This window comes from Girardinichthys multiradiatus, chromosome 20 (assembly GCF_021462225.1).
Source record: "Girardinichthys multiradiatus isolate DD_20200921_A chromosome 20, DD_fGirMul_XY1, whole genome shotgun sequence".
NCBI lineage: Eukaryota > Metazoa > Chordata > Actinopteri > Cyprinodontiformes > Goodeidae > Girardinichthys > Girardinichthys multiradiatus.
The window spans coordinates 46,943,046-46,964,249 of NC_061812.1; the positions used below are offsets into that span (position 1 = coordinate 46,943,046).

Below are 21,204 nucleotides of genomic sequence, written 5' to 3' on the forward strand. Positions count from 1 at the left end.
CCACCAGCAGAGTGCACTCCTTGAAAGAGAGAGCACCTGCAATGAGATGGTACCTAACCGCCAGTTTACGAGGCCCTCACGTCCACCGATGCACTGAATGCACCCGGGCCGGTGCAGGATGCCAGAGCATGCGCCGACCCAAACCCTGGTGATATACCCGCTATACCAAGCTTTATTTTATGTTTTGTTGATATTCTGTTTGTCTCTGTTAAAATAAACCATACATTTTATGGACTGTTTTTTGTAAGGGGGTATAAACATTCAGGAGATGATCAGATAACTGCCAACTTTGGTTTTGTTTGTGCAAAAAAGCAGCAGCCACCAAACACCATCTGAACAACAGAGAAACATGTTTATAACAAAAGGTACTTATGAAGCTGCTTTCTGATAGGGGACAAAAATACAACACACAAACTCCTGATTAGCTCACAATCCCTGTGCTTTCCACATGTCCTCTGAATGCCTCCTGAAACCAACACATCAAAGTCTTTTCTTATATGTACATTTATTGCTTTAACTGTTGCAAATAAAGCAGACACAAAATAACAAAAACAAGCACAGAAAACTTTCTAATATTCCATTTCTTAAAACTCAACCAGTGATGGTCACTTTATCTGCACATCACCTTTCACTCAAAAGGCAACAAAGTGCTTTACAGCAGAATAAAAACGAGGAGACAAAGAAAAATGACCTGAGCCAAGCACAACAAACTAATAAACAGAATTGAGATTTTTCTTTAAGATGTGGTGAAATAAATTAATTCAAAGGAGCATTTACTTTTTCATATTTCTATATGGAAAACTGGTGGTGAATTCATCTGAGGTTAATCTGAGTGCATTAGGTTCTCCTGAAGCATTTATAGTTGGTCTACATTCAATTCAGTTCATTTCTATAGTGTCAATTCACAACAAATGTAAGTTCAAGGCACTTTACAAGTAAAACTGATCCAATTGATATAGATCAATAATCTAATAACTCCAATCATATGGATTCAAGTACATACATTCCAGTTCGATCCTGGTTAAAATACTATGCAGTCCAGTTCAAATTATTTTACCAACCATCCACATTCCTTCATCGCTGCAGCTCATGCACATACAGAGGAAATGCTTTACAGTCTTTACCATAAAGATACATTTAATTCACTGTTCCACAGGGAAACGTGTCCTGTGCTAAAAGCGGCTGCATCATTCACCAACCTAGGTTGGCTTTCACTGCTAAAGTAGTGCAAAAAGACATTCAGGTCTCCACCTTCATCCGCAAGACTTAAATATGATGCTAAAGTAAAGACAACTGTAGAGCGCCATGCTGCACTTCCCCCACTCACCAGCAAATGTTTGCTGTTTGTCTGTGTGGACTTAAAGCGATAGAGGAACATTTTGGAGAAACCTGAAGTCTGAAACAGTTTCTGTCAAAAGTTTTGAAAACTGTAACCTCAACACGTTTTAAATTCAAAATGTTTTAAAAACTGTTCAGACAATTCATTCATCTGATTCTCAACCTCCAAGTAAAGTCCAACACAGACACTGAATGATGTCTGCCTCCAGTCTAGCTGGTCATTTTATTGCGTAGCAGGTAAGCATTGGTGATTTGATTCATCACCACCGTGGCAGGGGAGAGAGGCAGCATGGCAAAAACCCACCATCCTATCCCCTTCACTGTTGCCTGAAACCAGTCTGAGAACATGGCCAAGATGACCGTCACTGTGGCCAGCAGGTAGACCACCAGGCCACAGGTGGCATGGTACAGCTTAAGTCGGGCCGGGGAGGGGGATAGCCGAAGCTGCTTGTGGAAAATCACACAGATGCCGCAGGCTGCTTGAAGCAGAGAGGCAGTGAGGGTGCTGAAACCCAGTAGACTGTGCCAGGACACCAGGTGGGGAAGCTCAGACACCGTCTTGCTGGCCAGTATGAAACCAAGCCCGACTGCTGCAGCTATCAGGACCAGAGCCTGGCACAACCAGTGGAAACGGACTTTATTTTTCCGAGACTTGAAACAGAAGATGGTTCCCTCGGCAGAGAAGAGGAGGATTCCTTCAGTCATGCACAAGCAGTACTGCAGAAAGAAGAAAGTATGTCAGCAATGCTGGCTGGTTTTAGTTGAAGGTGCAAAAATGGGACACAAATAAAAATACACATTTCAGGACTGTTTATGATGTAATTCTGCACTCTGGCTAAAGCAATTTTATTCTACAGCAGTCCCTAATACTGTTTTATATAAATGTTGACTTGTTGATACAATTATAACAGTGGCGTTTGTTTCCACAGGATTTGATTTTAAACTGTTAACATTTTCAGTGTAATGACTATAACTACAGAACCACAGTAGATAATGACAGAGATCCACTTTCTTTTTTCAGTTTCCTGAATTACATGATCTTCACAGTGAGCTCATTATTGCCCCTTCAGCTTCCTGTCCCTGTGTCTGAAGAGGTCAGAACTGAAGCTCATTGGTTCTGTCTCCTTAGGGTGCGTTTTTGAAGATCCACAGAAAATATGCAAACATCCAATCAAAAATAAAATGATCATGGCTAAGATAATTCATTTTGGACATTTGTGTGTCTTCAGAAGATCACTGAACGCTTCATGATTACCTTCCAGCACTCAGGAATGAGCTGTTCCTGATAGCAGAGCAGAGAGGCATGATGTCTGCATGCATGTGCGCGCACACACACACACAGAGCTGTCTCTTTGTACTGACACTTATCATGCTGTGCTCACAAACACAGACTAACTCACCACCCCAAAAAACATCTGGTCTCATATCAGAAAGCTTAATGCCTACACTGCCAGATTGTAGAGCACTCTGTAATATAAAATAGATGAAGCAGTGTTTGCTGTTAGCGCGCCCGGCACCAGCATCAATTATTTACAATGGAAAGATGACAAAGATACAAAGACTGGAGGCTCTAAATGGGGAATGACTGTTGAGTCACCAGAAACCCTGCTGCTCATGTAGCCATTTCAACCTGTTTTATTAAGCAGTACAGCTAAGCAAATAAAAAGAGCTTTATATATGATGAAACCCTAATCAGTTAAACTGTCTTAAACCTTCATAAAGTAAAGCTGTCATTATTAATAAGGTATGAGTGGATAAATGGAACTTTAGAGTCATTGTGTATGGAATTCAAGCAAAACAAGTAGAACATTAAACCAAGGTGAAATGAAATAAAACAGCAAACATCATGCCTGATTTGTTTAACTTTGTTGATTTAGAAAAAAACATTTTCTAATAATTCAAGGCCAAAGGCCTTTTATAGTTTAAAAAAAAGCTCTGCAGCCCTCAATTTTCCATCTCATTGAGAACAATAACATCAGCTGCATAAAGAGAGGTTATCCATTCAGACTGCCCACTTCAAGTCCGACCCAACACATCTACTGTCAGCTTAGCTTTTAGGAAAATAATGGCAGCAAAATTCCTGTTGTGGGTGTTAGGAGCTGGTGGAATAGTTGCTAATATTATTAATGCTTACTCAGGAGGAGGGATTGCTGTCGCAGGGCTTATTTCTGTGACCATCTTCTCACAGAAATAAAGAGGACTGTGAGAAAATGGTCACAGGAAGAAGCCTTGCAAGGTTGCTTTGAGGCTACAGACTGGGACGCACTGTGCCAGCCACATGGAGAGAACATCAATGCCATGACTGAGTGTGTAACCGACTATATAAACTTCTGTGTGGATAACACCATCCCCACCAGAACCGTAAGATGCTTCCCCAATAACAAACTCTGGATGACCAGTGACCTGAAGGAGCTGCTTAACAAGAAAAAAAGAACCTTCAGAGAAGGAAACAGGGAATTATTGAGGAGTATACAGAAGCAACTTAAAGTCAAGATAAGCGATAGCAAGAAGGTGTACAAGAGGAAGCAGTAGAGCAAGTTCCAGCAAAACAACATCAGAGATGTGTAAGACAGACCACTACAGGAGATCCACAGCCATCAGCATCTACAGTGACTTTTTGAAGAAACCGGCATAATATGAGCTACAACATTTAATTTCCCTTCGAGATGAAGAAAGTACTTTGAACTGAATGAATTGAATGAATGGCTCAAGGCAACTGGCTCGGCTTTATTAGCAAGAAAACTTTCTTCCAACTAGCATTATAAAGATTATTTGACTGCTTTGCATTGTAACGTGGATCAGACTGGAATGTATATAATTAAATTTGAATCTGTATATATGACTGGATTGTATATTTCTGTATAGAAGCCTGGATATATTTATTACAGATTGGCACTATGTTCATCATTTTTCTCATTTCTAATTTTGACAGAAAAAACACGAGTTGATTGACATAAATAAATTCCAGAAAGAGTCACTAATAATATATTAGCCCTTCATAAGACACGTTAAGCTCTATCCCAATTGTACAGAGATATTTATGATCAAATAATCTTGGCAAAAACTAAGGGTTATTGAACCATGTGGGCTGCCAGACTGAATTAATTTTTTATATAATGCTTTAAAACAACCAACCAGACAGCCAAAGGGCTTAACAATAAAATCATAGAAATAATTCAAAACAAAAAACTGCTCAGAAATTCAGAATATCCTCCACATTTTGGATTTTAATGAGGCAGGGTGAAAACGTTTATGATCGTTAGCTACCAGTTTTGTTAGGTTAGAATTTGTATCGGTTTACAGTTAAGAGAGGTCAACTGGTTTGGACAAAGCAATTTCCCAATGACTAGTTCCTAAAAACAGTGTGCAAACTGGAGCTGTGTGTGTGTGTATAAAGAGACTGGAAACTTACTGCAACAGACATGCACAGGGGATGCCAAGAAAACAGACCTGCAAAACAGAGAAACATCAATGAGAATTTAACATCCAAAAAGTCTATGTAGGTTTGTAGGCAGAGCTGAGATAAAAACTAAGAATATGGCGCAGCGTGGGTGGTGTAGGGGTTAAGTGCGCAACCATGTGTAGCAGCTATAGTCCTCAATGTGGCTGTCCTGGGTTCAAGTCCTGGACTCAGCGACCTTTGCCAAATGTCTCTCCCTCTCTTTGGCCTCTTTTCAACCTACTGTCAAAAAATGGAAAATAAAGGCCTCTAGTGCTGCAAAAAAACATGATGCACCATGTCTCACACTTTGAACATAACAAAAAGTTAACTATACTCCACTGGCCTGAAATAGATCTCAATTCAAAGGAGCAACTTTGATGTGTTGGAACCTGAGATTCCTTTCATAGATGTGCAGCTGACATGTGTGACATTATCATGTCAGTCTGGGGCAAAATCTCCGGGGAATATATCAACACCTTGTTGAATCCATGCCACAAAGGATGAAGGGAGTTCTGAAAGCAAAGGGGGGTCCAATCCAGTATTAATAACGTCCACAGCTATCAAAAAACATTTTCTGTTTTCTTACACAGGGCATGTGTGCTGTATTGTTAAGATAGGGCAGCTGGTAATTATAATAGATTAGATATTTGCTAGGTCTTGCAGTAGGAAATTGCATGTTCTCTTTAAGTGCGGAGGAAAGGGAAGTGGTTGAATAGGATGCCAGGGATCTGAGACGGGGCTGGATGGGAAGACAAACAGCAACAACCAAAAGAAAGCAGTAAGAACACAGACACACACGGCGACATCTGTTAACATTGGCTGAGACAGTAGTAGTATGTTTATATTCGGAGTTAATGTTAACAGCTCCTAACTCCTATTTTTTCTATATGGCCCAACTTTATATATATAGGAAACAAACCTTTAACAATTCAGCACAGTGCATTGGTCTTACGATGTTTGCGTCGTCTTTCACAAAATGCTCCTGAAGCTGAATCTTTAACTGTATTACATTGAATGCAGCATTAGGAGAGTTTCTATTAGTCGACCTGCATGGGCTACATGGTAACGAAAGTACAAACCTGCTGAGAGGATGACATCCCAGCAGGTCATATACAAACAGCCCATGTGCTGATCTCCCTATCCTCTGAGCATCCCTTCGGATGGAACCCTGCAGAACACTGAGAAGAACACAGCAAACTAATCACGCGATTAAGGTCTCTTCTGTGATTGCTTCCAGCAAATCAACAATCAGTCCTTGTTGCTAAGCAAGTTTATAACCCATGAAAGCGCCTTAAATACACTCACTGGTTCCGGGTCTGGACAGCACAGAGATGATGAGAGTAAGGCCCAGACCCACGACATGAGCTGCGATCAGAGCAGCTCTGCGAAGCCAGACGTAGAGCCAGAAGTCCCGCATGCCCAGCCCGTCTCCCACAGGGCTGTACTCCACGTCAAACGGCATGCTGCTGCTGGCTCTGTTCTGTCAACCATGCTGAGCTGAGGGTTGAGATGCGGCGTGTTCGACGTGACGGTCCATGAGCTGCATCGTCGTGTGGGAGAAGGAAGATACGCCTCCGCGGCGAAGGGAGAGGAAACCTGCGGCGGCCTGGTCACCAACAAGCACTGCTACTTCCGGTATATTCCAGGAAGCCCAGAACCAGTTAGCTCTGCGAATCTGAGCCAAAAAGTGTTATACATGCGATCTATGATCTTAGCCCTAAGGTGCGCTGACGATCGCGTAAAAAGCCATCATAAATAGTCCCTAAACACTGATTTACCATGGCAACCGTAAATAACATATTTATAAACCAAATCTTAGATAAATGTCAGACTACATGCTGTTAGAATTTATTGTAAATTCTGTCTGGCCTGTGCTCTCTCCTTACTTTGGCTTGGCGCCACAGTAAAGACGCCACGGAACCAAGTAATCCCTGATCACACGTATGCACGCATATATAGTGTGAAAAAGTGAGAAAGCAGCAGAGGGCGCATGGTAAACAGGGCCGTAGCCAGACTTTAAAAAATACTGACGTCCACCACTCATTATCCCCCTGCACATCAGTTACAATAAAGACAACTTCATTAAAATTGAAGCATTTATTTAAAACGTAAGTGACTTGACTGCGACGTGTACTTATGTGTGGATCCATGGGGAGTGACATCATCTGAGGCAACAGGGGACTCAACCACGATGACTCACTGAAATGACATGAATTAGTTTATATGAATGTTGATTGTTCTCACACTCTCAGCTTTCTCTCCTGACAAATCAAAAACTTAGACTAAAGTTATCCACCTGCCTTAGTCTGTCTTGAAGTCTGAATTAATTTCAGATTTGACTCACTGAAATACTTTTCTAAAAGCACAAACATGAATAAAGTGTGCTTTATTAAGTAATGCACACATTTAATAGTGAACCTGTAATTTTGTACTGTATTCTTTGCAGTCAAATTTAGCCTGGATATCACTGTAATAACACATCTATCCGTGGTCAGTAGTAGTCTAGAGTGAATGTAATAAAGGCCAGTCAGTTTGTGTTTGTCTAGAATAACACGGGGACATGGGTCTCAGCAACATATCCTGGCTGGAGCGGATGGACAGCAGCCATCTTTTTAACCATGGTGTCCTCAATGGTAGCTACAACCATGATGGTAAACAGCTGCATCCTTGAATAGACCACCACGCTAACATTTTAACATTACAGCTGAAGCACTAAAACTTATAAAGTAGTGGATTTGTTTTCCTTAAGGTGTAATAAATCTGTTGAAAAACTGACTGACTGACGCAGCTGAAGTACGAAATATAATTTGAGAAAATTTAGACATGATTTTATAAGTTATTGCAGTAAATATGTGAGCTGTAGTCATTTACAACAATACTGAACTGTTGTAACCCTGTGTTTAATCTTAAAGTTAGATTTTCTTACCAAAAGAGAAATATAAACAGTGCGGTACCACAGAAAGGTCCAGAGCACGAAACAGAACATGTCCTAGTATGATAGATCATTTCTCTCCCCATTCACATTTCTATACAAACAGCGCTGTTGTCCATTACCAACAGATGGCTGGTCGCCATCAGAGGTCTTTTTACACAGCAATTTGACCCAGTTTGTTTTTTAGGTAAATACCAGTTAAAATAAGCATGTCAAACTAAATAGAAATGCCATCAATTTGTGCAGAGAGGATAAGATGGAGCCATTCATTCCCACTTCTAATTTTGATGGGAATTGTAATGTTATGCAAAATATCACATGCAACAATGACATCAGATCCTCTCTGTGATGACTAGAGCTTAAACAAGAACTAGATCAGATCGGATCTGAAAACTGCCAGCTGAAATGTGGCTCCAGTTCTGCAGTGGGCCACACTAACACATTGCTGAGGTTCCAGCTCAACAGAGGCTGGCAGGGATATCCTCTGTACCCCAGGGGATATCTCTGAAATCCTGCTGTAATTACAATGGATATATTTTAGTATCCTCTAGAGGAAACACAGAAAAATTTGTACAAAACTTTAGGTTCCTTGCTGTGCAGATGGGTCAGGCTAAATTATGTATGCCTGCAAATCATGTTCTAAGACAGACAACTTGACATCCCCACATTAGTTATGATGTGCACTGCTTCATATCTTCACAGAGCAGTGACAGATAGATGTGTCCATCTAAACATTTTATTACATTTAGAAGCTCTGCACAATATGTTAAATAAGGAATTGACCTCAGTCTGAGGTCGCTGCAGGTGTTTGGTCTCCATTCTCATCTTTTCTACTCAAGAGTTACATGCTCTGACAGAAGAGTGACTAATTTTTGAGTTGGACCACTCTTAGATTAGGAATAATCCATTTGACATGGAAGGTAAACCTAACACCACAAAAGCAACAACAAAAAAAACTAGAGTGCAAGGCACAGATAAAACATTAAAAAGCTGACAGAATTCTGCAGATAGTTCTGTTCAGATTATTTTAGCCAAACAGAAGTTCAGGTCATTAGAAGAAAGAATATATTCACTTTTTGTCAATTAGGGGTTGGCATTTTTGTTTATTTCTATTCTTAGGTCATTTTTGTGATTTTACACAGCTATGTTTGACGTGGTGTTTGATATAATTTCAAAGATCAAATTTCAATATGTTCATATTGCAAAAGCATTTCTGCAGTCTAACAAAAATGACAAATTTAACCGTCATGTTTTTAATGTATAAGCCATGTAAACAATCACGCTGGCCAATACTCCCAGATCAGAGGACCAGTGGGACTGGATAAGGAAGATGTGAGCTGCATAAGCTGCTACCAAACAAAAGGACCCACATGCAGTCCTGCTGGAGGACAGGTACCAACACAAATAACAGACTCAGACACAGAAACCAAGTGGAAATAACATTTTTAATAAACCAACATATTCAATTTAGCAGCATAACCAGATGGTCTTGAGGTATTTCTAAATCCATACTCTATGTTTCACCCCAGCATCCTGCTCCATGTTCATCCATCCCCACACAGCATACCAACAGGTCCATACAGCACAAACACCACCCAGCCCATCCATACTGGAACAGACGCTCAGTACACAAAATGCAAACACACCCACACAAATAGAGTCCTGTTGGCTCAGTCAGACTGAGTGGAGCTGGCTCCCTCTTAGTGGCTTGTAAGGCAAGCACACTTAATGGTGCAGTTTTGGCTGCAAGACAAAAGAAAACAGTTTACAGTTAGTAAGAGAGGCAGGGTTACACTTCCAACACATCTATTTAACAAACTCATAACATAGCACAGACTAGATGAGTGCTCGGTTGCTGTTCTATATTCAGGAGAAACTTGATTTAAATAGCACTTCACTTTCTATACAACATTCTTAACAGACATTTAATCCAGACATTGCCTGGTGTTATGCTGATTAACTTTTTAGACCTAAGGTTGATGTTTTTGCAGCAAATATTTATGTAGGTTTATTTCAGCTGTTTTTTCAGCACTATTGGCCTTTATTTCCTTAGCAAGTCAACAGAAAAGGGGTAAAGTGAGTTAGAAGACATGCAGCAAATATGGCTGGACCAGGAGTAGAACCAGCTCTCGGGCTGATCACAGGCCGATACATGGGCCATGCGTTTTTACCCCTGTGCCTCTAGTACACCTGTTTCTAGCCAAATCATTATTTTAAAAGGCTGCCAATGGCAACACCCATATAAATCACACTCTTGCAACATACAAGCAGTTTATAAACCAGAAGAAAACAGAGACTGATGACTTTGCACAAAAGCAGAAAATGGCAATGGATATGAAGATGTTCACACAACATATGCTTGCTAACGATGATTTTAAGGATAACTTGGCTGTAGCCGTGTAAGTGTTCTACTCCATGTAAAATTATGCCTTTCTCATACCGTTTCATCAAAGTTATATGGAGCTTAAAGATACTTTCTAGAGAGTATTATTCTTTTATGACACATAGCATGAAATTATTACACATAATTACATTAGTAAAGATTTGGATCATTTTCGTTTAAACACCAGAATAATGTCATTTAGTCTGTTATGCTACCTTAACTTTGTTATGATCATGTTAAAAGGTGCATCAAATTCTGGCCTACTCATCTTTACAGAACTAATGTAATTCAGTCACATTGGAGAGTTTGAGCATGAACTACCTTTGTAAATCATGCCACAACATCTTAATCAGATTTAGGTTTGGACTTTGAATAAGCCATTCAGAGATGGACTTCAATTTAGATCTTTTCTCCGCTTTATAATAAACACATTCAATTAAATACTGCATTTTGTGTTATCTTTGTCTGATATTTAAGTCTGTTTGATCTGAAACATTTACGTGCAACAAACATGCAGAAATAATCACCCTCTCACCACTTTATGACCCTATCCATTTGTCAGTGTGGCGTGTGTAAAATACAGATATAGAGGAAAACGAACAGTCAGCATCCCCCCCCGGAAAATAAAATCCTGTGTTCCCATCTGTGAGTGGACAGCATTCAGCATTTCCGTCAGTCATACTGGCCAATCACATCACTTTGACACCTCAAGTCACATTCACCTGTCAGCACTAATAAACATTCACACAAGACAATTGGGGTTCAACGTCTTGCCTAAGGACACTTAGACATACATATATGGAGGGAAGCTGGAGTCAAACTCGGATGACTTCTCTACACACCGATAGAAACCCTAAACAACAACAGCTTGGTGTGGAGCTAGGTTTCACCTAGATAGTGGATCATTCAGTGTGGTTTTATTTTCAACATATAAAAATAAAGTAGAAGTCTCTTCTTGTTTGAAGCCCCATGCACCTGCTAGATGGAGATGGACACCTGCCACTTCAGGCTGGGAATCCCTGCTCTGCCAGGTTCTAAGAGACTCCATAAGTTTCAGGATGTGAAGTATTTAGTTGAATAACCATAAACTAATAATTCTGCTCAGACACAGCTGCAAATATGCACAATACCTTCTTAAACCAGGTTACTCTGATAAAGCTTGTTTATATGCACCTTCTGTGTGGCCAGCTTCTTCTCCATCTCCCCATCCAGACTTCCACTCTTACTGTCCTTCCAAGGGTAGAAATTGGAGCGTGGAGAGGATGAGGTGGCAGAGCTAGAGGAGGAGGAAGGCAGGCGCTGCACTGAGAGTTTGGATGAGGGGGAGTGTTCCTCTATGCAACCCCCCTTTCGTTTCTTCAGTCCCTGATATTCCAGAAATGTTCTCCCAGTCCCCTGCCCATGGAGTCCTGAGTCCCCCACACTGGTACGATTGTGGGAATTATTAGCAAAGGAGGGATCTAGGGGTGAGGAATGGCTCAGAGGAGGGTTTGTCCGTTTGTAAGTCCAGACTGCCTTGGCAGCAGGGGAGTGGGACTCCGAGACAGGAGGCTGGGGACGTGGTTTACTACTGGGGGAAAGAGTGCCATTGGTCTGTCCGTGAAGGAGAAGAGAAGAACTGGGGGCTTTGGAAGAGGAAGAATATGATGAGGAGGAGACAGTAGAAGATGAGGGACCTCTGTCCTGCAAGATGATGCAGTTCCTCTCAGGGCCAGAGTGTTCTCCTTCCTGGGAAGGAACTTTTCGCTTGCGGAAGGCAGCGGCAGCAGCAGCCTCCTCTCGCAGCTTCAGCATTTGTTTGCTAGGGCGCCCCACTGGATTCCTAGGTCTGCCCGAACCCACCTGACGCACCATGGCAGGCTTTCCCAGAGACATGGAATGAGAACCAGCAAAGCTACTACTGCTGCTGCCCCCAGAGTTCTCTGATTTAATGGCTGTTGGTGGTCTTCCTGGTCCACGACTGGAAGAGGATGAAGCATTTTTGAGAGAGGAGCTCATATGACTTCCTGCACGGACCTTAGAATGAAATGAAGAGGAGGATGAGGTTGTTATGGAGACAGGAGAGGAAGAGCTGATGGACTTGGCTGATGGCGTTGGCAACAGAAGGTCTGTGGCTTGAGGTATTTTCCTGGATGAAACAAAAAGGATCCATTAATAAATCTAAGATGCATCTCATGGGAAAACAAGCGAAGCAGCTTAAAATCAAAACAATTTTCCCAAAATATTTTGTTTTATCAGGGGGACAATGTAAAAGTTGGAGAATCATCCATCATCTTGCAAAAAAGCGTAAATATAGCAGACATTCCCAACCTGGAATTCAGAAGAGATGCCATATCTGTGTCAAAGCAGGCACCAGGCATTTCCCAAAAAACGATAAATGTTAAGACGAGAACGATGCTGAACTTTTACAGCCCGATGAATCAGGCAGTACTCAATCACAAAAATATAGCAACACTTACAGGGAGACAGCAGCTCCAATATAGCTCTTATTAGCATAATATAAATCATAATTTATATTTTGGTCCAAGTATTCCACCAAGAGGAAAATGTATCAGTGCAACAGACAAACATTAGGCTGCATTGTTAAGCAAGCATTCTTAAGGTTAACATCGAAGTGTAGTAGGATCTCAGGATTCTTACCTCCATAGATGGGCGCTGATGTGCTGCTCAAGCATGCTGCTCAGAGCTGATCTCACATGGTGAAGCCTTCTGTCAAACGTGTATATCCCGTGACCCAAGGAATGGCTGCCGAATGAACAGACCTAAAAGAAAATGATTTGTTGTTAAGCACCTTTCCTCACTTTAAAGTCTCAGTCACAATCAAGCCATACAAAAAACATTAAAAAGAAATTATTAAACTTATTTCGATTTTATTTTCAAAGACAGAACATCTTTTTAAAAATGCTGGCAAGACCCTGACAGAAAGGCCTGTGATGAAGATACGGTGTAATGTGTTTGATGGGTCCGTTATCCACACCTTTACTATGACGATGAACTAAACGTTCTTTTCCTTTAAAACACGTGGAAGTGTGTGGAAACGTCATTGGTTTAACCAGCCGATAATCACTTCTGCCTGACTACTGCTTAGGTTTTGGTTGGCCAGCCCAGTCACAATGGAATATTTCTGTTCAAAGGTTTGTTCAAGGGGTTCAAGACACCCTCATGAGGACCAAAACATCGAGGCACGTGACGTCACGTGGGGACAGGTCTCTGAGGTAGTGCGGAGTACCTGGTGTCCCTGTCGGGGGTGCTGGATAGTGCCCCTTCCTGGGACTCTGTTATTTTGGTGGGGGACTTCAACGTCCTCGGCCAGGGATGTATTCAACTCCCACCTCCAGGAGAACTTTGACCAGATTCCAGGGGATGTTGGAGACTTAGAGTCCAAGTGGACCATGTTCTCCGCATCTATTGTCGATGCTGCTGCCCGTAGCTGCGGCCGTAAGGTCTGCGGTGCCTGTCGCAGCGGCAATCCCCGAACCCGGTGGTGGACACCAGCAGTAAGGGACGCTGTCAAGCTGAAGAAGGAGTCAAGTCAGCTGTGGTTGGCTTGTGGGACTCCTGAGGCGGTTGACGGGTACCGTGAGGCCAAGCATGCCGCAGCCCGGGCTGTGGCAAAAACCCGGGAGGAGTTCGGTGAGGCCATGGAGAAGGACTACCGGTTACCCTCGAAGCGATTCTGGCAAACAATCCTGCGCCTCAGGAGGGGGAAACAGTGCTTCGCCAACACTGTTTACAGTGTGGGTGGGAGGCTGCTGACCTCAACTGGGGACATTATCGGACGATGGAAGGAGTACTTTGAGGATCTCCTCAACCCTGCCATCATGCATTCCCTGATGGAAGCAGAGGCTGAGATCCGCCCTTAGTACCTCAAGTCTCTGGATGTTGTGGGGCTCTTATGGTTGACATGCCTCTTCAACATTGCGTGGTGGTCGGGGACAGTGCCTCTGGACTGGCACACAGGGGTGGTGGCCCCCCTTCATAAGAAGGGTGACCAGAGGGTGTGTTCCAACTACAGGGGGATCACACTCCTCAGCCTCCCTGGTAAGGCCCACGCCAGGGTATTGGAGAGGAGAGTCCGAACCTATAGTAGTCGAACCTCGGCTTCAGAAGGAGCAGTGTGGTTTTCGTCCGGGCTGTGGAATACTGGACCAGCCCTATACCCTCTACAGGGTACTAGAGTGTTCATGGGAGTTTGCCCAACCGGTCCACATGTGTTTTGTGGACCTGGAGAAGGCATTCGACTGTGTCGCTCGTGGTGCCCTGTGGGGGGGTGCTCCAGGAGTATGGAATTGGGGGCCCTTTATTAGGGGCCATCTGGTCTCTGTACAAGCGGAGCAGGAGTTTGGTCCGCATTGCCGGCACTAAGTCGGACCTGTTCCTGGTGCATGTTGGACTCCGGCAGGGCTGCCCTTTGTCACCGGACCTGTTCATAACTTTTATGGACAGGATTTCTAGGTGCAGCCAAGGGCCAGAGGGGGTCTGGTTTGGGTACCAGTGGATTTAGTCTCTTCTTTTTGCAGACAACGTGGTCCTGCAGGCCCCCTGTAGCCCAGACCTACAGCATGCGCTGGGGCGGTTCGCAGCCGAGTGTGAAGCGGTTGAGATGAAGATCAGCTCCTCCAAGTCCGAGGCCATGGTTCTTGACCAGAAGAGGGTGGCTTGTCCTCTTCAGGTTGGAGGGGAGTTCCTGCCTCAAGTGGAGGAGTTCAAGTATCTCGGGGTCCTGTTCACGAGTGAGGGAAAAATGGAGCGGAAGATCGACAGAAGGATCGGTGCGGCTGCCGCAGTAATGGGGGCACTGTGCTGGTCCGTTGTGGAGAACAGAGAGCCGAGACGGTGTTCCAGGCCCGTCCCACCGGGAGGAGGCCCAGGGGACGGCCCAGGACACGCTGGAGGCACTATGTCTCTCGGCCGGCCTGGGAACGCCTTGGGCTCCCCCCGGAGGAGCTGGAGGAGGTGTCTGGGGAGAGGGACGTCTGGGTGTCTCTGCTGACCCGGTCCCCGATAACGCGGAAGACGACGAGAATGAGGTTTGTTCATGTTTCAGTTATTTTGCAAACAAATCTCTGTTACCTGCTATAAGGAAAAAGAAATGTCAGTTTTAATGTCGAAAAAAAAAGCTTAATCATGGTGATGGGATGTCCATATTTACACCAAAGGTTTTATGAATAAATATTATTACCTAAAGTAACTGTAATGGAACACTGAAAACATGCAAATCAAATAAGAATGCAAGTAAATAAAAAGTAAAAACAGACAAATTTAATTATTTGTAACATCTGAGATCAGACAGCATGGAAAGCACAATTGTGTTTGTTTTACAAAAATGATCTGTGTGTGGAAGTCACTAGGTTAGTGTTAGATTAGGTCTTGAGCGAGCCATTTCTCACTAGTTCAATAGAAGCCACTGAGGATAGTGGCATTCCCAAAAAACTGAGTTAAAAACTAAAACCACAAAGTCAATTTTCCACCATGTTCTTTTACAAAAACATCTCGCCCACTGCTGTATTTTAACTAACTACATGCCAGATGTCATCAACACCCGGCAGCCTTCACCACATGTACAACCTACAGGGCATGTTCTAAAAGCAGCACTTATCACCATAAAGCTCTGTGGAAAATTTTTTAAATGCATTGTTATTGTTTTTAAATAATAACTTCTGTATTATTGTAGATGTGAATGCTATAATATTGAATGAGTTGTGGGTGTGAGGATGTTAACATGATAGCTTTGCAAATAATTCAAAAATACTTAATACCTAATAAGAATACTTACTAATGATTATAAATGTGTGTGGAAACCTTTAGCAATCTGCATCTAATTCACTGTGACATGAGTTTCTCTCTCCAGACACTCCTATATGCATCGTGTTTTTTCTCGAGGCATCTGGAAAACTCTCGGGCACACAGAGGTGATGAGCATCATGCTGACAAAGTAAAAACAGCCCAACGGAATTGTGCCTGTGTTATATCCCTGACTCCAGTATCTCTATGCCAGGTTTTCTGACCACATGAGCAGACATAAATTTTTAAAGAGGAGCAGCAAATGTAAAGGAGGTCGACTGGCAGTACTTGTGAACAACAGATGGTGTCATCCAGGACATGTTACTGTGAAGTGTTGTCACTGCAGTCCAGATATTGAACTGTTAGCATTAAGTTTTTGTCCATATTGAAGATTCTTCATAAAATGAAAAACATTATCAAGAAGTCTGAGCATTCTCTTTGTGAGACTGTTGTACAACAACAGTGTCTTCAGTCAGAGGCTTCTTCAGATCAGCTGTAAGAGAGACCTCTACAGGAGATCCTTCCTGCCCACAGCCATCAGCATCTACAATGGCAAAAAGAGCCTTCAGAGAAGGAGGCAGGGAATTATTGAGGAGCATACAGAAGCAACTTAAAATCAAGAAAAGAGAAATCAAGGTGTATAAGAAGCTGGAGAGCGAGCTCCAGCAAAACAATATCAGAGATGTGTGATCAGGAATGAAGAAGATCAGAGGCTTCAAGCAGAAGGACGATCCAACTGATGGATGTCTGGACAGAGCCAATGAACTAAACACATTCTTCAATAGGTTCAGTTCAGAAACAAGCTCAGCATCCTTCTCTCCTGCTCACAGCCAAATAGACATCCAACCCTCCTTTGATCCACAGCTTTTCTGTCAAACCTCAAATGTTTTATCTTCCACCTCACCCATGGACCCTTCTGCTTCTACGTGTTTGCCTTCAACCAAATCAGAAGATGCTGATGCTCCCTTTACCTCCCCCTTCCACCTGTGTGTCTCTAGAAGTCAGGTAAAAAAACAACTGCAAAGACTGAACCGGAAAAAGGCTGCAGGTCCAGATGGTGTCAGCCCTTGAGTCCTGAAGGGCTGTGCAGAGCAGCTCTGTGGGATTCTGCAGCACCTCTTCAACCTTAGCCTGGCCCAGAAGAAGGTTCCAGTGTTGTGGAGACCTCCTCACTTGTTCCAGTACCAATGAAAACTCATCTATCAGCCCTCAATGACTATAGATCTGTTGGCCTGACATCCCACATCATGAAGGTCCTAGAGAGACTCCTGTTGGCTCACCTGAGTAAGCAAACAAACTATCAGGACCCCCTTCAGTTTGCTTATCACTGTGGAGTTGGAGATGCCATCATACACCTACTTCAACAAACCCACTGTGAGGATCATGTTCTTTGATTCCTCCAGTGCATTTAACACAATTCAACCTGATTTGCTTTGTCAGAAACTCTAGAAGACTTGGGCGGAGGCCTCAACAATCTCCTGGATCAAAGACTACCTGACAGACAGACCACAGTTTGTGAGACTGAAGGGTTATGAGTCTAACCAGGTAGTCAGCAGCACAGGAGCACCACAGGGGGCTGTACAACAACAGAGTGTAAATAAACTGTAGATCTGTTAGATTGTTTCAAGACTATATCTGATATCTCATGTTTAGTAGAATAATTCATTCATTCTTTGAAAGGCACGTTACCTCAAAGCTATTGACAAAAACTAATGACATTTCAATTCAAAAACTCTTACAAAATAGAAAATGCATTAAAATTAGATAAAAACGAGTTTGTCTCATCTATTTAATCTAGTAGAATGGTTTAACATTAGTTTGGTACCACTGGGTCATGTGATTTTCCAATTTTAGATAAAGGAAAACAGCTGTGGATCAAGGAAGGGTAATAAGTAAGGCATGTTAATCAGAACTTGTTGTGCCAAGCGATGCCAGATAAGACTGTCTCAACAACAAGATGGCGCCGCAGATGGTCGCCTCGGCGTGTTGGTGCGCATTGTTTTGTTTTGTTTTTTGCTTTAAAACGGTCTTCTGTGATGGTACCCGGAGCTCTCTCACCAGAGAAGAACTCATGAACATCAGGGCTACTACACCAGAGGAGTTATTTCCAACATTTCTGCCTACTGCTCTGGAATATTTGGACATTCTGGTCAAAGGTGCGCTCACCTTTGTTCACGCAGTGAAACGCCGGAAGAGAGGGAAACGGGCTGGGGTGCTGGTACGTCTTCGCCAGCGTGGACTACGAACACCGTTACCTGGAATATTTCTCTCTAACGTGCGCTCACTTCCCAACAAAATGGAGGAACTACAACTGTTGTTGGGGAAAAACAGGGACTTTTATTCATCGGCAGTTTTGTGCTTCACGGAGACGTGGCTGTGTGGATTAATACCGGACTCTGCGCTGCAGCTGGCAGGATTCCAGCTCTACAGAGCGGACAGAGACACGGAACTCTCCGGCAAAGCGAAAGGTGGAGGAATCTGTTTTTACCTCAACAGTGGTTGGTGCAACGACGTGACGGTGATTCAGCAGCACTGTTCTCCAGACCTGGAATCCTTCATCATAAACTGTAAGCCTTTCTATTCCCCCCGTGAGTTCGCTTCGTTCATCCTGGTCGGTGTTTACATCCCACCGCAAGCTAACGTGCAGGTCGCACAGCGCATGCTCGCCGATCAGATACTGAGTGTGGAGCGGACCAACCCGGACTCCTTAGTTATCGTCGCTGGTGACTTTAACAAAGGTAATATGACCCACGAACTCCCCAAATATAGACAGTTTATAAAATGTCCGACCAGAGAGAACAACATTCTGGATCACTGTTACACCACCATCAGAGACGCTTATCACGCCGTCCCACGTGCTGCACTGGGCCAATCCGACCACATCATGGTCCACCTGATTCCTGCATACAGGCAGAAACTTAAGCTCTGCAAACCTGTTGTGAGGACGACAAGGAAGTGGAGCAGTGAGGCTGTGGAGAATCTCCAGGCGTGTTTAGGCTGTACAGACTGGGATGTGTTCAGGACTACTACCAACAGTCTGGACGAGTACACAGAGGCTGTGACTTCCTACATCAGCTTCTGTGAGGACAGCTGTGTACCATCATGCACCAGGGTGAGTTACAACAACGACAAACCCTGGTTCACAGCTAAACTCAGAAGGTTAAGACTGGATAAGGAAGAGGCCTTCAGGAGTGGGGACAAAGACATATACAGAGAGGCCAAGTACAAGTTTGGCAAGGCAGTGAAAGAGGCCAAACGACTGTACTCTGAGAAGCTCCAAAACCAGTTCTCAGCCAACGACTCTGCGTCTGTCTGGAAAGGGCTCAAGCAAATCACCAACTACAAGCCGAAAGCCCCCCACTCCATCAACGACCGACGCCTCGCCAACGACCTGAACGAGTTCTACTGCCGCTTTGAAAGACAAAGGGACAGTCCTGCAACCATCTCCCACGACGCCCCCCAACAGCTGCAGCCACAATCCACCACCCCCACCTCCCCAACCTCAAGAGGGGCCTTGGCACCTCCAATCCCCACCCTGAAGTTCCCCCCCACCAGCCCCCTACCCACGCCGAGGACGGCTCTTTCCATCCAGGAGAGGGACGTCAACAAACTCTTCAGGAGACAGAACCCCCGGAAAGCTGCTGGTCCGGATTCTGTCTCACCAGCCAGCCTGAAGCACTGCGCTGATCAGCTGTCTCCAGTCTTCACAGACATTTTTAACACCTCACTGGAGACATGTCATGTGCCAGCCTGCTTCAAGTCCTCCACCATCGTCCCTGTTCCCAAGAAGCCAAGGACCACAGGGCTTAATGACTTCAGACCCGTCGCCCTGACCTCTGTGGTGATGAAGTCCTTTGAGCGCCTTGTGCTCTCACACCTAAAAGACATCACCGACCCCCTCCTGGACCCCCTGCAGTTTGCCTACAGAGCCAACAGGTCTGTAGATGATGCAGTCAACCTAGCCCTTCACTTCATCCTCCGGCACCTGGACTCCACAGGAACCTATGCCAGGATCCTGTTTGTGGATTTCAGCTCTGCCTTCAACACCATCGTCCCAGTTCTGCTACAGGAGAAGCTCTCCCAGCTGAGTGTGCCCGACTCCACCTGCAGGTGGATCACTGACTTCCTGTCTGACAGGAAGCAGCGCGTGAGGCTGGGGAAGCACGTCTCTGACTCCCTGACCATCAGCACCGGTTCCCCCCAAGGCTGTGTTCTCTCTCCTCTGCTCTTCTCCCTGTACACCAACAGCTGCACCTCCAGTCACCAGTCTGTCAAGCTTCTGAAGTTTGCGGACGACACCACCCTGATCGGACTCATCTCTGATGGTGACGAGTCCGCATACAGATGGGAGGTGGACCATCTGTTGGACTGGTGCAGCCAGAACAACCTTGAGCTCAACGCTCTAAAGACAGTGGAGATGGTTGTGGACTTCAGGCAGAACCCAGCCCCACCTGCCCCCATCACCCTCTGTGACTCCACAATTGACACTGTGGAATCTTTCCGCTTCCTGGGAACCATCATCTCCCAGGATCTCAAGTGGGAGCCAAACATCAGCTCCCTCATCAAGAAAGCCCAGCAGAGGATGTTCTTCCTGCGGCAGCTGAAGAAATTCAACCTGCCAAAGACTATGATGGTGCACTTCTACACAGCCATCATTGAGTCCATCCTCACCTCCTCCATCACCATCTGGTACGCCGCTGCTACAGCCAAGGATAAGGGCAGGCTGCAGCGTGTCATTCGGTCTGCTGAGAAGGTGATTGGCTGCAGTCTACTGTCGCTCCAGGAACTGTACACCTCCAGGACCCTGAAGCGGGCAGGGAAGATTCTGGCTGATCCCTCCCACCCCGGTCACAGACTCTTTGAGACTCTCCCCTCTGGCAGGAGGCTGCGGTCCATCCGGACCAAAACCTCACGCCACAAGAACAGTTTTTTCCCATCTGCCACCAGCCTGGTTAACAAAGCCCGGAAACCACACTGACACTCTCCCTTTCCCCCACACCCCCCCTTTTTTTGCTGACAGGACACCTGTAACCTGTAACTCTATGCGTTACATTAACGCTCAGCATGGACTCCTGCTTACTTGCACACTGATCACCTGCACTGTTGTATTGCTCTTGCATCTTATACTGCTCTATATTTACTCTCACTCACTTAAAACTGTGCACTTATATTTATATTATATTGTAGATATGTTTGTACTGTTTAATTTGTATTGTATTGCACCGACTACGCCAAAACAAATTCCTTGTATGTCCAAAAACGTACTTGGCAATAAAGCTTTTCTGATTCTGATTCTGATTCTGACTGATGGCAGCTCACTGCCAG

At 44.3% G+C, this 21,204-nt stretch overlaps 2 protein-coding genes across 4 annotated transcripts in view; both read right to left on the minus strand.

Moving 5' to 3' along the window:
• Positions 1-486: 486 nt before the first annotated feature.
• LOC124856197 (probable transmembrane reductase CYB561D1) lies at positions 487-6,758 on the minus strand. Of its 3 annotated transcripts, none has more exons than XM_047346463.1 (3): positions 6,086-6,758; positions 4,751-4,788; positions 487-2,055 (listed from the first exon to the last, which is right to left on the minus strand). In XM_047346463.1, the coding sequence occupies exons 1-3, from the start codon at positions 6,240-6,242 to the stop codon at positions 1,549-1,551; spliced, it is 702 nt and encodes a 233-aa protein (XP_047202419.1). In that variant the 5' UTR covers positions 6,243-6,758; the 3' UTR covers positions 487-1,548. The 3 variants fall into 3 exon arrangements, with proteins under 3 accessions (XP_047202419.1, XP_047202422.1, XP_047202421.1); XM_047346466.1 differs by lacking the exon at positions 6,086-6,758 and adding an exon at positions 5,700-5,779; XM_047346465.1 differs by lacking the exon at positions 6,086-6,758 and adding an exon at positions 4,915-5,267.
• Positions 6,759-9,138: 2,380 nt separating this feature from the next.
• The window catches only part of atxn7l2a (ataxin 7-like 2a), a 32,383-nt gene continuing 20,317 nt past the window's right edge, over positions 9,139-21,204 (minus strand). Inside the window, exons 8-10 of the mRNA XM_047348459.1 lie at positions 12,736-12,857; positions 11,269-12,223; positions 9,139-9,455 (exon numbers count right to left, since the gene is read on the minus strand). Of these exons, the coding sequence (XP_047204415.1) occupies positions 9,438-9,455; positions 11,269-12,223; positions 12,736-12,857 (1,095 nt within the window). The 3' untranslated portion in view covers positions 9,139-9,437. The remainder of the gene's footprint in view (positions 9,456-11,268; positions 12,224-12,735; positions 12,858-21,204) is intronic.

What these genes read in the sequence shown, in the direction of transcription:
- LOC124856197 (XM_047346463.1), bottom strand. Translation starts at nt 6,242, where the DNA reads ATGCCGTTTGACGTGGAGTACAGCCCTGTGGGAGACGGGCTGGGCATG. An exon ending in GCTGTCCAGACCCGGAACCA is followed by an intron (nt 4,789 to 6,085) that starts GTGAGTGTATTT and finishes TCTGTTTTGCAG; the next exon opens with GTCTGTTTTCTTGGCATCCC. An exon ending in CCCTGTGCATGTCTGTTGCA is followed by an intron (nt 2,056 to 4,750) that starts GTAAGTTTCCAG and finishes TTCTTTCTGCAG; the next exon opens with TACTGCTTGTGCATGACTGA.